Source organism: Lissotriton vulgaris, chromosome 7, assembly GCF_964263255.1.
Source record: "Lissotriton vulgaris chromosome 7, aLisVul1.2, whole genome shotgun sequence".
NCBI lineage: Eukaryota > Metazoa > Chordata > Amphibia > Caudata > Salamandridae > Lissotriton > Lissotriton vulgaris.
This window is the reverse complement of record NC_141695.1, coordinates 1,440,735,608-1,440,753,230: the sequence shown is the minus strand read 5'-3', so window position 1 is coordinate 1,440,753,230 and position 17,623 is coordinate 1,440,735,608. Positions and strand designations below refer to the sequence as shown.

General features: G+C 44.9%; 1 protein-coding gene across 1 annotated transcript in view; it reads right to left on the bottom strand.

The window, feature by feature from the left end:
• IFT52 (intraflagellar transport 52) overlaps positions 1 to 17,623 on the bottom strand; it is a 292,137-nt gene that overhangs the window by 247,366 nt on the left and 27,148 nt on the right. Inside the window, exon 2 of the mRNA XM_086932254.1 lies at positions 11,551 to 11,675. Coding sequence (XP_086788380.1) covers positions 11,551 to 11,675 — 125 coding nt within the window. The remainder of the gene's footprint in view (positions 1 to 11,550; positions 11,676 to 17,623) is intronic.

Sequence of the window (17,623 nt, the reverse complement as noted above, 5' to 3'; positions counted from 1 at the left end):
GAACTGGTAAGATTTGTGTTTCAAGAGGCACAAGTTCCATGGCTTTGTTGCATAGTCCTTTTTTCTGTACTGTAGGTTTATCAAATGTGATTAGTCTCTCAGTTTGAACCTCTTGGATAGTTGCACATTTTGGTATTCTGCTATTTCTTGGGAGTCCACTGGGCCTACTACTTATTATTGGCCACATGATTGTGGTTTTACCAGGTCGATGGATAAAACTCGGTTCTCCTTTTTACCAGCAAGAGGTGGTAGTACAACTGATCTTGTTCCGTTGATAGCTAAGACAGGTACTGCTTTTCTGTAATAAGGCCCAAATTCCTTCTTTACCGCGATCTTTTCTCTGACCAGATCCCCAATCTTTGGAATCCAGACAGGTCTTGCCGGGACAGGTGGTTTTTCTTCAGCGGCTGTGGACTGTTGTTTCAACTTTGTTACTCAGGTTTTTTCTTGTTTCATTTAAATCCTGTAAAACAGCGAAACGATCTTTGATATCAAAGGTTTTTTCTTCTACCACTGAAGTGTGACTATCTAAGTCCTGAATATGCATTCTAGTTCCGAACAATAGTTCGTATGGAGTGAGACATTTTAGAGAGTTTCTTGGCAGATTGCTAAGACTACGTTGGACAATTGTTAAATGTTTGACCCACCCATCACCCGAACCGAATACCCTCGCCGTTATAGATTGCTTTATGTCCCGGTTTTTTCTTTCCACAACTGCATTTCCCTCAGGATGGAAGGGAGAAGAGTACCGCAATGCAATGCCCATACTGTTCATGGCCTCTTTGTAAGCTCGAGAGCTAAACGCAGGACCCTGATCAGAATGTAGCATGCCAATTGCGTATGTGCCGATAAAGACTCGCAAATCTTTTATATCAGTTCTGTCGTCGGTCGAACGCTTGGGGCCACATCCAGATGAATCTCCTACAGGAATCCACTGTGACCATGATATATTTATAGTTGCCATCCCTTTGTAAGGGACTACAGTGGTCCAGGTAAACACATGCTAATGGTTTATCTGAGATTAGAAGGGGCGTCTGTGCTGGTTGTTTTACTGTTGATACTTTCATTCTTTGGCATATTTCGCATTCTAGAACATAGTTTTTGGTTTACTTCCTAATACCCGGCCACCAATATCTCTGTTTTAATAATGATGTTGTGGCGGAAATACCAGCATGTGCGGATGATAACCCTTTGTGTGCCGCTGAAATTAGTCCTAATCTGTGTTCCATGTTTGGAATTGCTCTATCCCCCACTCCAGGGATTTGAGCAAATGGAACATTGTTCTCATCAGTTATGTATGAGTACTTTACTGGAAAGCCTTTTGGGAGTGTTTTTCTGTCATCTTTTACTGAAGCACTGACAGCTTGTAGTATGTTGCTGTCTATTTTTGTTTTTGACCGGGTGATTGCAGCTACAGAAGCCGTTTGCACAGCTGCCTTCGCGTCTTCATCAGTCAATGAATTCCCTGCAACGTGAACGCCATCACGTTGATGACTCAGTGTATGTATCACGTGAGTCTTTTGTAGTTCTTTCTGTAAAAGAACTATTTGTTCCCAAAGCATTTTATGCTTTATTGTGCCACCTTTTGCATCTTTAAAGCCATTTTGAACCCAGTTCTGCAAGTATTCATTATAAGACTGAACGCAGTAATATGAATCGCACACTATTAGTGTGGGGAATTCGCGATCGGTATTTTCAAGCGCCATCTTAAATGCTAGTAGTTCAGCTCGCTGAGCTGTACAATCTCCTAGAGATTAAGTTTTAGTGACTGTTGATCTAAATTTCCCTTCATGCCATCGACCTTTAACAATCGCGCATGCAGCACTATATGCTTGTTTAGCCCCAACTGCGGGTTGTGCTGATCCGTCTGTATATATTATACAACCGTAATGTTCTAGAGGCAGGATTTCAGCTGGCAGAGGACATTCATATTCGTATTGGAGAAATTCTTGTGTTTTTAAATTAGGATCAAATTCGTATTCTGCGTCTGTTGCAGCAAGGGAATTAACCCATTGTATCCATCTGGGATGGAATGCTTTAGCATTTGGAATGCTTGCTTTTGTTACTGCTTCTAGAGCAGGTACTGGTGTAACGGTTATTATTTGTTTACCTTGTACAAGGGCTCTTTCTTTTGCTACAGCACTTTGAACCGCAGTTAGAATTTTTTCTGTAGAGCTGAATTTCATTTCAGCTTGAGAGTACAAATGTGATTTGTAAGCTATAGGTACCGTTTCTCCCTCATTAGAGGTCAGGTATGTGAATCCGCATCTTCCTGGGATGACTCGGATTACAAGATTGCGTGTATTTTCGCGAGTTTGTAATTTTGTTTTAGTTAACATGTTTGTTTGCAATGATCTCAAAATCTCTGTGTGTTTTTGAGTCCAATTGGTTTGTTTGAAATCTGGTTTTATTAATTCATAGAGAGGTTTCACCCTCTCAGCATAATTTAGAATGTATGTTCTTCCGAAATTCAGGAAACCTAGTAGTGATTGTAAATTCTTCAGCGTTTTTGGTGCTTGGAGTACAGCACATTTCTCTAAGAAATTGTCTGCCAGGCTTTTGCCTTCACTTGATAATTCATATCCTAAAAATAAAGACAGTTAGATGGGCAATTCGTGACTTTTTAAAGTTGAATTTGTAACCCTCTGAAGTGAGTCCAAGTATTAAGGTATTCACCCTTTTTAAGTGAGTCTCCAGGTCATCATCTGTTAGATAGAGGTCATCGACATATGATAATGCTTCATCATCATATATTGGTAGTAACTCTGTTACCCTTGCTGAGAATAATCCTGGGCTATTCTTGAATCCCTGTGGGAGTCGGCAAAATTGTTTTTGCGATCCAAATATTGAGAAAGCGGTAAAATACCTGCTTTCAGGTCCAATGTTTTACCAGAAGAATCCATTAGAGATATCTAATGTTGTTTTATATTTTTTGCACACAATGTTAATCATTAGTGCTGCACTATGTGAGTTTTGTACTGCAAATGTTTTACAACAGGAGTTAAGGTGTCTGTAGTCCAAAACTAGACAATATGAATCCTCTGGCTTGGAGACAGGAAACAAAGGCTTGTTCATTTGAGAGGTGCATGTTTCGATCACCCCTTGGTATTCAAGTTGATCTAAGATCTCCCCGACTTGTTTTTTAGCTTCTTGCTTGACTGGATACTGTCTTTGTGCAGTGGGCTGAATTTTTAACTGGATCTTGTGGTGAGGCGAGTCCTCATCCCATCCTACATGATTTTTGTATAAAGCAGGAGATTGGGCTACTGCTCATTTCCTTGCCAATGTGCATTTTTTATGAATCGGGATGTGATTCGAGAAGGCAGGCATAATCATTTCTTCGCCATGAGGGCACTCCTTGACAAACTCTGGTGGCCAGTCTTTCTCAGCTAACAGAATGTCATAGCCTTTTGAGAGTTTTTCCCAAAAGAGACCTTTTATTTTTCTAGTTTTATCTCCCTCTATACGTAATGTTATTTCATATAGTTTATGGGGCACACTAACTCGTGTGTCTGCAGTTTCCACCTGAATGTACTCATTCTTGTCCACTGTCTCCAGAAGATTCATCAGGATCTTGCGAGCTATGCTCACTTCTGCTGCGCTGTCTAGCGTGTCTGTGCCCACTCTCCGTTTTTTAGCTGCGTCCTCAGAATTCTCGGCATGTTTAATTTTAATACTTGCTACCTTCTTTCTGGGAAATTGTAATTTTTTACTTTGATGAGCAGGTTCCTTGTCTTTGGACTGGACGTGCTCTTCTCTGTGTTCTGACCGTCCTCTTCTTACCGATTTCTGTGAGGAAGTCTGAAAAGATCGAGAGGGACGTGTATCAATATCTTGATATCGATCAGGTTTTTTTATTTTTTCCCTATCTCTAAGATTGTATCTTTTTTCAGAGGGTTCCCTTTAGGGAGACTTGTCTTCTCGGCCTGGAGATCTCTCTGTACGCTGAGGAGACCTACCTCTGGACTGGAAACGTTTTTCCCAGGGAATGGTTTGTTTATTACCTTCCCAACTCTTTTTTGGTGTTTTTGAATTATTTTTAATAAATGTTTTTTCAGGACTTTCAGTTAGTTGGCATTTTACCGGTTTCCCACCCAAACTATCTCTTCCTAGCTCTTCATAGGATTTTTCTATGATTCTGGCGAGTTCAAATGGTTGTTCTGCTATATTTGTTTCCTTCAATTTCTGGCGGATTGCCACAGATGCTGCTTCACCTTTTATGTTGGCTAGTAATATAGCAGAGACCAGCTTGAAGTCTTTCAGTAATTTCATACCCAGAGTTAAAGCAGGTTCTGGACCGTATTCATTTTGAATCGTCTTAGTACATCTGGTATGACCGCCATAGACGGGACACCATGTGTTTTTGTGTAGATGGAAGCAAAGACTGTGCCCCAAGTGTCACAGTCCTCTACATGTGGTGAGATCCCCATCGGGAGACAGATAGTCAGAATTCAGTAATTTTTTGTGCTAACCAGAATGGAATTTGTTCCCGTTTTATGGGTACCTTACCAAGACATGATTGTATGTTCTGTGGTGTGATTTTGTTTATGTTCACCTGGTGGGGGGTCTGCTGTGGAATATTAATTGTCGGTTGGACTATTGAGGTCCGCATGACATATTGGACTAATTGTCTATGTATTTTAATTAAGAGTTTTAGCTGAGCTAAAAGTTCAGGAACTGACATTTTATCAATGTCTGGATGTGGTGTGTAGCTGGCTAGAACGGCCATGTTGCTCCTGGTCTACCTAGTGGACCGAATTCAAGCAGAAACGGGGATTGAGGCTACTAAGGCCGCACCGTTAGCCAAGTTCCTAGTATTTATGTAGTGTGGGTGCAAGTGGTCTGGGATACAGTCCCCTAGATCCCAAAAACATAAAACAAAAAACTATTTGTTTTATACATCAAATTCCACAAGTTGACCCTGCCCACCAAAAACAATTAATGAACACAATATTAGTGCTTAGTCTCCATTTGTTCATAAGAGAAAAAATATATTCAAATGTTCTCCCAAGAAAGTTCCAAGTCAATTTTCTTCTTTATTCTTTCCTTTTTATTCAAAATGTGTAGATAAAAACAATAGCCAACACGTTTCGTCCGAAACCGGACTTCTTCAGGGCTTGACTCAAATATATCTTTATACACAGCTTTCTGTCCGTCTTGAGAGTTGTATATTCAATAAGGTTTTCAAGTGTGGTAGTGGCGAATTATGCGTTCAAGATATACCCTCAGTTCGTTATTTCCAATCAGAAAAAGAAGAATGAAATGTATGCCATATATCTGGTCTCCGCGTCTCGTAAGAATGCGGTCGTCTGGTCGTCTAGTGTGACGGGAAGCTGTGTATAAAGATATATTTTGAGATGAATTGACTTGGAACTTTCTTGGGAGAACATTTGAATATATTTTTTCTCTTATGAACAAATGGAGACTAAGCACTAATATTGTGTTCATTAATTGTACCTAGTGGACCGAGCCTGGTGATGTGATCTTTATGTTTTAGGGCGCCTTTAAACCAGAGCAGATGCTCTTGGTATTTTAGTGGGATTTCAATCTCCTCGAAAGGAGTGTATTCATCCGGAGGTTCCTCTATTTTGTACTAGTGGAAGTCTTTTGTCGTAGCGTGTGCTGCTGGAAAATGTATCCATGAATAGAATACCTCTGTCTGACGATATTCATGTGCCTCTATCACGAATAGGACTCTACCACCTCTTGGTGTCAGTCCATTTTCTATAAGTTTTAAAGTTATAGTTCTTCTTACATTGACCGGAATGAGTATTGCATCCGGGTCAGTTTCATGGAGACGTACGTCTTCTTCTAAGAGCCGAGCTGCTATTCTTGCTCGCTCCCTTTCTTCATCACTTTCTGACATTTAACTGACTGAAGGTTTTCTGTCGCAGATCGAGTTTCAAGGAAACAAAGATCAGGCGCACAATATTTTGGAACACTGTATTCTTCAACGTTGATCAAACCAAAAACTAATACATAGGATTCTCATCCTACTAAGTTCCGGCGGATATTAACCTTTCACCCACTCCAGACGTCTATTGGAGTTTTTACGGGGAAAGGGTTCTGTGTGAAAAAGCACGACTGAGTTACTCTAGTGTCTTGCGTTAGATTATCGCCTTACCAAACATTGGGCGCCATGTAGTGTAGTTCCTATTTTCCCAATAGGCTCTGCGCATTGGAATAACATAAACAGCAGTGTAGACGTAGGACTGAGGTCAACTAGGTCTCTACTGACTATGTTAAACTTAATTTAGGTTTGCGCCAGCTAGCTCAGAGGTCACTGGAAACTTTCTTGAATGAATAGGGAGGGACAACCTCTCCTGGCTCAGACAAGAAGGGATTCAGTTTCTGACAACCGCATAAACATGACAACTTTTCTCCCTCAGAATAAGAGTGTATCTCTAGAGTTGTGTGAAAACAATAGACAGCTATTTCACTCAGTCAGCAGTGCATACTTAGTTTCACCAGAGTGCAGAGAAATAGAGAGACGGGCGTTTTCAATAAAAAGGTGTTATTTATTGAGCAGTCTTCTTTCTCATGCAAGAGAAGTGAATTGCCACAATTGCAATACTTAAAGTAAAGTGCATACAGTAAAAGTAGTATTATGAAACAATACTGTAAAAAGCATTGATATGGTTTCTTAGCCATATGATACTTTAAAATGGATAAAATATATACATACATAAATACATTGACTAACGTACTCAACAGGTGCTTCTAACTAAGCCTACCCCGGTGTACCTGACCTAAGCCTAATACATGGGAAGGGATGAGTAAGTAGCAGTTTAAGTTAAGTTAGTTAAGATTATTTTGCCAAGAATCTGCATCAAGAATTCTCTCAAGGGTTTAGTCAGCTCCGTATCTTGGTAATAGAATGTGGGAGGTCTGGTATCTCTTTCCTCAGGACTCGATATTCCAGCAACCCGCAAGGGTAGGCTGGAAACAACGGAGCTGGATTTTCTCGGCTGGAGAAAAAGACAGCGTCTCTCTCAGTGCGTCAAACAGGAGGGGCGGCTTCCGTGGGCACTCACATCAGCTGGGCTCTCGGGTAAGTAGATGGCCGCTCTGCTCCAAACCACCGTGTGTTTGCTTAAGGCAACTGTTGGTATTTTATACCTGAAAGGTGCCGGGTTTGACGTAAGGTTGGACATAAGACTTCACTAAGAACTAACAGTTCTTTCTGGACTTCAGGAGTTCTTGTTCAAATCAAAACAAAAGCAGGTGGGGTTTCCCAAGCTGCTGGAGGCTTGGTTTGTTTAAAGAACGCGTTGTGCTTTCTAGGACTCAATGGAAGTATCCGTGCTGTGCTTTGGATTGCATGGGCTATTACTGAATATGAATCTGATTCTTATGCCTGTATCAGGATATTATTGATTATAACCTCACAAGGGCATAAATCGGGAATATAGAATTAGGGTCCTAGATATGAACACAACAATTTGTCTCCGAGCCATGGAGTTTCTGTCATCGGCACTACTCCTCTTTTCCACAACAGCAGTTCAAAGATGAATGGCAAAATATCCTAGTTTGCAAATGTTTTCTCTAAAATTATGGCTCTGCCATATTTGCCTCATAATGCAAGATCTGCTGCATGATCTGACCATTTAAACTAATAAATTGTTTGTAGCTCAAACATATCAAAAGTTAACATAAAATGTGACTTGTGTTGCTGCGGAGTGGATGGCCTATTGTAAAGGTTGACTGGTCACCTTTCTCACAGCTGCCTTTCTATGTTACACTGGTACTAATAAGGCAAAATCTTTCCAGAGACTGTTAGCATGTGTACACACGTCAAAATAATAAAATATCTGAAAATATACTGCATTACGCTGCAGCCTTTTTTTAATGCATAATTTAGCCAACACTACGGCATATTGTTGTCATCCTTTGCTGCATAATTAATCCCAATAGCCCCACAGCAGGCAGCACATGTTAAAAGTGCTTGTGAATAAAGCCGGGTGGCTGTAAGTTTGCGAACTTAGTTTGGTGTGCGTGCAAATCTTGCATTGCCAATCCCTGGTGAGTTGCAGCTACAACTATGGGTGAGGCAGACTGGCCTCAAGGGCAGGGCAGCCACAGCACTGGTGGTGTCCTGTGCATTAATGTTTGTTAGTGCCCCCCAATGACCACCTCTGCCATGGATTCCCTCACTACCACCCTTTAACTGTGCCCCCCATTTTCCATAACCACTATCTCTCTCAGATGCATTTAATTTGATTTACAGCGCCACTCATACCATTGTAGGGTGTCAGAGCACTTTACATCACACACATTACACAGAGACAATCAATATGTGTGTAAATCACTGTATAGAAAATGATACATAAGACTAAGGACTACAAGGTGTAGGAGTCACATGACAACCATACTAGTAGCCTGTATAGTTTTATAGTGATTGGTCTGGAGAAACACAATACCTGGAATTTTAAACCTAATACCATGGTTGGGGGTTCTCCCTAATAATCAGAATTTATATCTGTCCAAAGGAACACTTTTTGGGACATTAGGATAATCAAAGACTGGGGCTAGAGGGGGGTGGGGGAACATCATTTATACCTTGCAGTTTGTATGCAGCTCTTAGATGACAGTTAATAGCTCACTGTTCTAAGTTAGGATTTTAACTTACAAACTGCAAGTAACAAAAGGATCTCTCTGACAAGAGCAGTAGCCCACTGACCTATTTACATTATGTGCACTTTGTGATCTGCATGGCGCATGTTCTTTGCAGCCGGTACATTAACCCTTTGAGCTACCTTTCCATGAGTCAAAACTTCCATTAGACAAAATTCTGATCTTTCTCTAGGAAGAACATTAATCACCAGAGTCATCATGACATTTTTATTGTTGCCGAAAATTGCTGGAGGCCAGGAAGGAGGCAGCAAGCGTTTTTAAAACCATAATATACTTGCAAACATGATGCTTCGACCTAAAGTCAGCACCTGGTGCGGTCACACTGGTTGCACCGCCCTAGAGCTGTCCCTTCTCAAGGGTCCTGTGACCGCAGTGACTGTTGTTCTAGGGTGTGCTGCTCCATAGGCCTGCCCGCAAGACTGGAGGTGAACTTCCGTATGGATAGTGGTGGACAAGCCTTGAAGGTTAACCTATACTTATCATGCTAGGGTCCACCTGCTGGTGCGAAGACACCAGGACTTCTAAGGTGTTGCGAAGCCTTCTAAGGTCTAGCATGTGATTGTGCTCTCGCAGGAGAGTGGTCTGGTGGACTGGGTATTAAGGCTGAACCTGGTTTCCAGTTCCAAATTCAGAAGCTCTGACCATAGTGCCACATCTTCTCCCCACTGAACACTGTAGTGCCCCACTGAGAAAAACTCCCACTGTCTTCAACTACAACCCAATTGTTGCCCGCTATAAACACCTGGATGTGGCTCAATTTAAATTACGCACTAGACAAGAGCAATACGCGGCCTACAAAAAAAACCTAACAACATCTTGGAAAAAGCACCCCTCCTTGCCCCCCTGCGCACGCCCATGATTCTTGCCAATAAGAGAAAACAGGTCGGAGTACAGACAGGCACCTGCTCTAGAAAGGGTCTCTATCTCCCCAATAGGAATAACACCACCAACGAACTACGGGACACAAAAAGTGGAGGGATTTCAGGAACTTCAAAAATTACCCTTCCTTGGAATTTTGACAATTTTAAAAATCAACACACAGTGTGTTCCTACCGTCACATACACTTTGCAAAAGAGTTTAACAAATCCTTCACCTGGTTTGCCCCAAAACACCCTAAGAGCATTTCTTTCCTATACCTTATAAACTTGCACTGAAAATGTTGGTTTACATTCATCATCATCACTTTCTTTATTCGATCCATTTAAAATACAGATCATAAAAGTACGAAAATACATGTAAATAAATATAATAATAAGTACGTAAAACATGTCCTCCTTGGACCTGAGGGTCAATGAATCCAAATCCTTAGTTCTAATAATAGGGGCACCTACAGCTAAAAGAACACCTTACTTCCATATTGGCACACGAAAATTGGAGGTGGTAGAGTCCTTCTCGTACCTCGGGGTTAAGTTTGACAAAAAATAGTTTTGGTCAACCATGGTAGAGAATAGGGCCTTTGTAATGGAGACGCGTCTGTGTCGCGCTTCAGAAAGCTGGGATCAAACCTCTAGAAGTAATCAAAAATATCTATCAAACAAAATCAGTATTCGCCTTCTCTTATGGGGCAGGTGTGTGGGGCATGATGCCTGCAGATCAACTCCAAAAATTGGAAGACGGATTCTTCAAGGTCATTGTTTCACTTCCCAGATCGTCTTCAAATTATATCTGCCATCTAGAGCTAGGATTGCCCTAAGTGTCTGATTGAATTAAGCTACCACGGATCATGTTATGGCAAAACATATTGCGCAGGGACACAGTAAATCTTAACCAATCTATAACAAAAAAATGCCTAAATCTAGATAACTCTCCAAAAATGACTTGGCTTCCATATGTGAAGTTAACTTTGACCGCCTTAGGGCTAAGGGAATTGTTTGATGACCCTAGCGCATGCTGGAAGATCTCAAAGCTTTAACTAAAGAATACCTACCTAAACAAGGCTGCCCTTGACCGGAAGCGAGCTAACAGCGCAAAGAAATTAGTTGCAATTTATCAACAAATACCTTCTATCCCAGTGGGGGAGTATTCTTATTTAGGAATCACTAAAATACCACAGCATAGATACTTCCTAATGAGGTTCAGAATGAACTAAATCACTCTGATGTTGGGCTTTCCTGCAAAGATAACCACTGGGCGTGCACACTCAAAAGAAGTTTGACAGTCTTTGAAATTTAATTAAGGTATATCTTCAAAAGTGGTCAAGTGAAGAAAATGTAATCTTACCCGGTTTGATTGGGCATGGTCAGGAAGGAGTGGGTAGGCAGCTACTTCACTTTCATGCATTTTGGCAACTTTTAGACTACTACGTAAGAAGAAAAAAGGCTATGTCCTATGTTCGAATGTTGATTACCATTCCAATGCAGAAAATCTTAACTTTGTTGGCGCTTCAGTTGAATAATTATTGTGTGTAAAACATTATAAACATTTTCCAGGTTATTTCTTTTAATCTAACTTAATGTTGCATTGAGATTTAATTGTTCTTACATAATGGGTTTCTCTTATGACTTTTAACTGCAGGAGAATATATTTTTTTACTCAAATCTTTTAGACAGATATCAGGTTATCACCCATCCATAGTTGCTAACATCATTCATTAAGGATGAAACTATGGAAACTAATTGCACTTCCCTGGAAAAAAACAGTATTCTGATAAATAATGTTTCAAAACTCTTCTATAAATGTGTACGTATAACATTAGAGGGACCCACAGTTACAAAATACCCAATCCACTAGCTACAAATATTACACATTTGCAATCGAACATAATACAGATAACGATGCCTACATGGATTATAAAATGAGTGCCTCTCAGAGAAAGTCATCTAAAATACTAATATCCTTTCCAAGTAGCCATCCTGTTGCATATGAGCTATATGGGAGTTATAAACAGCTTCCAAGTTGGAAAATAAACAGCTTACCTCTGGATCTTCCAACTGGAGCGGAGTCTCTTCTGTAAAGACTTGTATCCACTAGTGGTGGTAAAAATTTCCCTCTTCGACGTATTGAAAGCAATAATATTTCGATTCTCCTTTTCCATGGTTACCTGGAGTAGAAAACAATGACCATGTAAACCATCACATGTATGTATTGAGCTGAAAACACTTCATTGGTCTAGTGTTAGAAATAAATGTATATGTTTGAGGATAACAGGCATTACCTCATCGTCCCTCCCTCGCTTCCCTTCCTTACGAATTTGAGGCATCCCTGCCTCACCAGACACCCGTACCCACGTGATTTGTCACGTGGGGACTATATATAGCCCCCAGCCCCCTCATACCTCCTGTTTTTTTCTGTCTCACCACTGTGAGACGCGTGTCCCACGCGCTGGCCGTTCTGCGGAGCTGCGGTCATTTTCACTATCTTGAGGGCTTCTCCCTCTCTTGCTGTCGCCATCCTGGGTCTGGCGGCGCCGACCTGGTGTATGCGAGCCTTCCCCACCGCATTGGTGTTTTTGCGGTGCACTTCTCGGCGGCTAGACGGTCGGGTTCCGGGTGACGGAGTCACCGGCCCTGAGTGGCTGGGGCTGTGGTTCCGGTTCGGATGGCCGGAATGGAGGCGGCGGCTGGCGGATGTGCTGTAGCTTCTCGGCTGGCTGTTTCCGATGCTCCTATGCGGTAGGGGCCTCGTTTGAGGTCGTTTTTTATACATTTTTATGTTTTTGGTGATTGGTTTCATTGTCTGCGAGGCTTCTTTATTGGTTGCCTCGTGTATCCTTTGATTCTATTGGGTTTCTCCCGGCTGGGGCTGTGTTACACATTATTTAAGGGCTTGCCTCAGCTTTCTACCCTGTCAGTTTCACTATGGCTAAACGGACTTCGAAGCGCTTGAGAGTTTTGTCCTCCTCTGATGAGGATAGTGAGGTGCCTGTCCCGGCTCGTAGGACCAGGTCCCAGGGTCCGGTGGATTCTTCTGCCCTCCTGTCTGCTTCTGAGGTGCAGTCCATGATTGAGGCTGCTGTGTCTCGTGCTTTGGAGGCGAGGGGTGCTAAGCCACGACGCAGGTCTTCTCGTGTTGCGGGGGGTCCGGTGGACTCTCCCTCTGAGGACTCGTCTTCTTCTTCTTCGGACTCTGCCATGCCTTCTACATCTTCGGGGAAGTTTGTGCGTAGGGAGGAGGTGCCTGCTATTCTCCAGCACATCAGGGAGAACTTGGGGTTTTCTCCTTTTGCTGCTCCCATGGGGTCCGAGGACATTTTTCCCCAATATGTTAAGCCTCCTGAACTCTCTATGCCCTTTCATGGTCGCATCAAAGACTTGATTTCGGGGGAATGGCGGGACCTTGAGCGCTCCTCTGTTCCTCGCTTTTTGCAGAAGCTTTATTCCCTGGAGGAGGGGGAGGTCTCTCTTCCTCACTCTGTGAAGGTGGATGCCATGTTGGCCACTCTTATTGGGCGCACTTCTATTAATCCTGAGGATTGTTCGCCTTCGGATGCCACGGATAAAAAGGTGGATGGTGCGCTGAAGAAGGCCTTTTCCGCTGGGAATTTGTCTTTACGTGCTGGTATCTACTCGGCGTATGCGGCGCAATCTTTGGTGTCTGACTTTGGCAAGCTGGCCACGGCTGTTCAGGAGGAGTCGGACTGCTCTGGCTTGCTTGTCCACATGGAGCAGCAGGCTAAGCTCTTGGCTGACGTCTCTTCAGATGTTCTTCGCTCTGCGGCCATGACCTCTGGCTCCTTGGTTTTGGCTCGTCGGAACTTATGGATGCGTGACTGGAAGGCTGATTCTTCGGAGAAGTCCTCACTCCTTAAGATTCCCTTTGATGGCAAGTTGCTCTTTGGTGACCAGCTGGATAGTATGGTCACTAAGGCATTCAAGGACCGTAAGCATGCTCTGCCTTACAAGGGCAAGGCGTCTTCCTCTGGTTCTCGCCGTTTTTGGAATCCTGCTCCTTCCTCCTCTGCGTCTTTTCAGTCTTCCTGCCAGTCCTCCAGGAACTTTTCTGCTCGTCAACGCCATTTCAAGCCCAGGAAATCTTCGGCCTTGCCTGGTCCCAAGCTTCCGGCGGATACCTTCAAGAGGAAGTCCTGACGTCGACTGTGTTTCGCCCTCGGGTCCTGTGGGCGGGAGGCTGATGTCTTTCCTGGACGCTTGGCAGCTGGATGTAAGGGATCGCTGGGCATTGACTATTGTCAGGAGAGGCTATTTTATCGACTTTGTCGCCGTTCCGCCCGGCTGGGGCACCATCCTTACTCCTATCCCCAAGTCTCCATCCAAGAGGGAGGCTCTTCTGGAAGGGGTTCGGGATCTTCTGTCAATAAGGGCGATCGTTCCGGTCCCGCTGGCGCAGCGAGGTCTGGGATGTTATTCCATTTTGTTTCTGGTCCAGAAGGTGTCAGGGGGATTCCGGCCGGTTCTGGACCTGAAGAGGGTGAATGGTTGGGTTCGGACCGTTCACTTCAAGATGGTGACTTTGCAGTCCATCATTCCGTTGGTGGGGGTCCGGGACTTCATGACGTCTATCGATTTACAGGACGCCTACCTTCACGTTCCTGTGGCTCGGACTCATCAGCAGTTTCTTCGCTTTGCGGTTGGCGGCTTCCACTTCCAGTTTGCGGTTTTGCCATTCGGGCTGAAGTCCGCCCCTCGGGTCTTCACCAAGCTCTTGGCCCCCTTGGTGGCCCTGGTCCACTATCAGGGGATATTTTTACATCCTTATCTGGATGACTGGCTGGTTCATGCTCCCTCTTTCCAGTTGACTGTCGATCACACGGACTTGGTGCTGGCCGTTTTGAGGGGGCACGGCTTTCTTGTCAATCTGGGCAAGTCGTTCCTTGTTCCTTCCCAGGATCGTCTCTTCATTGGGGCCAGGTTTCGGACAGATTTGGGAGTGGTCACTCTGCCCGAGGCTCGGGTGGTCAAGATTCAGTCTCACATCCTGTCTCTGCTGTCCGGTCCGGTGCAGGTGGCGGCTCGTTGGCTGCAGGTTCAGGGGGATATGGCTGCCACGGTGTTTCTGGTTCCTTGGGCCAGATTTCATTTGCACACACTGTTGGCTCATGTTCTGGCGCATTGGTCTCCCCATTGCCTTCCCCTCTCTTCTCCGATCCCGGTTTCCCCTCAGATCAGGTCTTCTCTGGGTTGGTGGCTGGTTCGGGATCATTTGCTGAAGGGTGTCTCTCTCTCTCCTCCGGCTCCGGTTGTGGTGACGACCGATGCCAGCCTCTCGGGTTGGGGGGCCTGGCTGGGGGTTCATCAGTCCAGGGGCTTCTGGTCTCCCGCTCAGAGCAGGATGTCATCGAACTGGAGGGAGTTGGAGGCTGTCCGTTTGGCTCTGTTGGCCTTCTCCCAGTTTCTGCTGGGTTCCGTGGTCCTGGTCAGGACGGACAACGTCACGGCCATGGCTTACGTCAACAGGCAGGGGGGGACAAGGTCCTCTTCTCTGGCCCTTGTGGCAAGTCGGTTGTTTGTTTGGGCGGAGTCTCATCTGTTGGCTCTCTCGGCGATCCATATTCGGGGGGTGTCCAATTCCCGGGCGGATGCCCTCAGCAGGGCCATTCCGTCGTCTGTGGATTTCTGCCTTCGTCGGGAGTTGTTTGTGGCTCTGACGTTGCGTTGGGGTGTTCCGGTGGTGGACCTCTTTGCGATGTGGGAAATGCCTTGGTGTCCCGGTTTGTCTCCCGCTGTCGGGAGGGGTCGGCCTGGGCGGTGGATGCTCTCTCTTGCCCTTGGCCCCGCGGGCTTCTGTATGCGTTTCCTCCTTCCCCCCTTCTTCTCCGCTTCCTGCTGAGGGTCCGGTCCTCGGGGGCTTCTGTGATTCTGGTGGCTCCGGCGTGGCCTTGTGCCTCCTGGTTTCCTCTCCTGGTGGAGTTGAGGTCGGAGGTGGAGTGGTTGCTGCCTCTGTCTCCTCCCCCTTTGGTCTTCCCGGCGTTTCAACAGGATGTTCTGGGCCGGATGCGCTTGGCGGCTTGGAGGTTGAACGCCTAGGTCTTCTGCGACGAGGGGTTCCGGCTGGTTTGACCTCTACTCTGCAGGCGGCTAGACGCGCTTCGACCAACAAGTCTTACCTACGGCACTGGTGTTCTTTCAGTCGGTGGTGTCTTGTCAAAGGTTTGGACCCCTCTTCCTCTTCTTTGTTTGAGGTGATGCTGTTTCTTCAGGAGGGTGCTTCCTTGGGCTTGAAGGTGTCTTCCCTTCGTTTGCAGTGGGCTGTGATTAGGGCGTTTAGGAGCTCTTGGGGCAATCTCTCGGATTCTGAGGGATTGGTCAGTCGCCTTTTTAAGGGTTTGAGTAACGTTCTTCCTGCCCCTCGGCGGCATTTTCCGACCTGGGATCTTTCTCTGGTCTTGGACGCCTTGATGTCATCTCCCTTTGAGCCGTTGGTTTCTGTGGATCTGCGCCTGTTGTCCTTCAAGACTTTCTTTTTGGTGGCCATTTCATCTGCTCGCCGCCTGAGTGAACTGGGGGCTCTTTCTTCCAAACACCCTTTTTGTCGGGTTTTTGATGACAGGATCGTGTTGCGACCTATTCTTTCCTTTCGTCCTAAGGTGGACTCTCAATTCCACAGGGATCAGGAGTTGGTTCTTCCTTCCTTTTTTGGTTCCCCGTCCTCGGAGTCTGAGGTGCGGCTTCACTCTTTGGATGTTAGGAGGGCTCTCCTGGTCTATTTGGAGCGGGTCGCTCCTTTCCGTCTCTCAGATTCCCTTTTTGTTAATTTTGGTCCTGTGAATAGGGGTTTGCGTCCTTCTACTCCTTCCTTGAGTCGTTGGGTTCGTTCTCTGATTTCTTTGGCGTACAAAGAGGGGGGGCACCTTTCTCCTTTGGGGGTTCAGGGTTGTTCCACTCGCTCCATGGCTGCTTCCTGTGCGGAGGTCCAAGGGGCTTCCATTTCAGAGATCTGCCGGGCTGCCACCTGGGCTTCCCCGCTGACCTTTGCCTCTCATTACAGGATTGGCCAGGAGGTTGACTGTGCTGATGTGTTTGGACACAGGGTTCTTTCCACTATGATTCCTGAATAGTGGTTTTTCCCCTGGTCTTCTGTGTTTTTTAATAAACCTGTTTTTTGCATACCTTCTTTGGTTGTCCTGTTTGGCTTTGTACATCTCAAATTCGTAAGGAAGGGAAGCGAGGGAGGGACGATGAGGTAATGCTTCAATTACTTACCGGTAATTGCATTACTCTGAGTCCTACTCCCTCGCTTCCCTTACTTACATCCCTCCCTCCCTCCCTGATGGTCCAGGCCAACCTTTTGGTATGGTTTCGATCTGTGTGGTATTACAGGAGGTATGAGGGGGCTGGGGGCTATATATAGTCCCCACGTGACAAATCACGTGGGTACGGGTGTCTGGTGAGGCAGGGATGCCTCAAATTCGTAAGTAAGGGAAGCGAGGGAGTAGGACTCAGAGTAATGCAATTACCGGTAAGTAATTGAAGCATTTATTTGGTGATCTAATTTAATTTCAATATATGTCATTCTTATTCATGGGCCTGTGAAGCCAAGTTATATCTACTAGGTCCCTTAAGTGCAGCCCTTGGTACAGTCACTGGTCTATTTTGAAGGAGTAAATTCTTACATTAACTGCGCATTCAAAGGACTTCAGGCTTTAGGTGGAGATGTTGATGTTGGTCCCACTGCTATATCTCTGTAGTCAGGGCTCCTATGTGACTTTCCTCCCAACTATTTCAGTGCAGATTTAATTTTTATAGATTGCAGGATTTTGTGAAAGAAAGCTAGTACTGCACAACTCATCAGTACAATAGGCTGTGGGATTCTATGTAAGGACCAGAGAAGAGGATTAGGTTGTACTTTCTTTACTATTTATTACAGCAGCCAATTAAGCACAACAAAGACTTCCTTTAACAAAACACTTTGGGGAAAAGTCGAGTTGAACAGTAAACAGTGTCCAATCAGCAGTCCTGCGCCCCTTTGACAGTCCCTCGTAGCTGCTGTCACCTCCTTTCTTCATTGCCGAGCTAATTGCCTCCGGCCCTTGGCCATTATGTTTTTTACTTTACACGGTTATTGTGGCGATATAAACTCGAACTTAAAAGG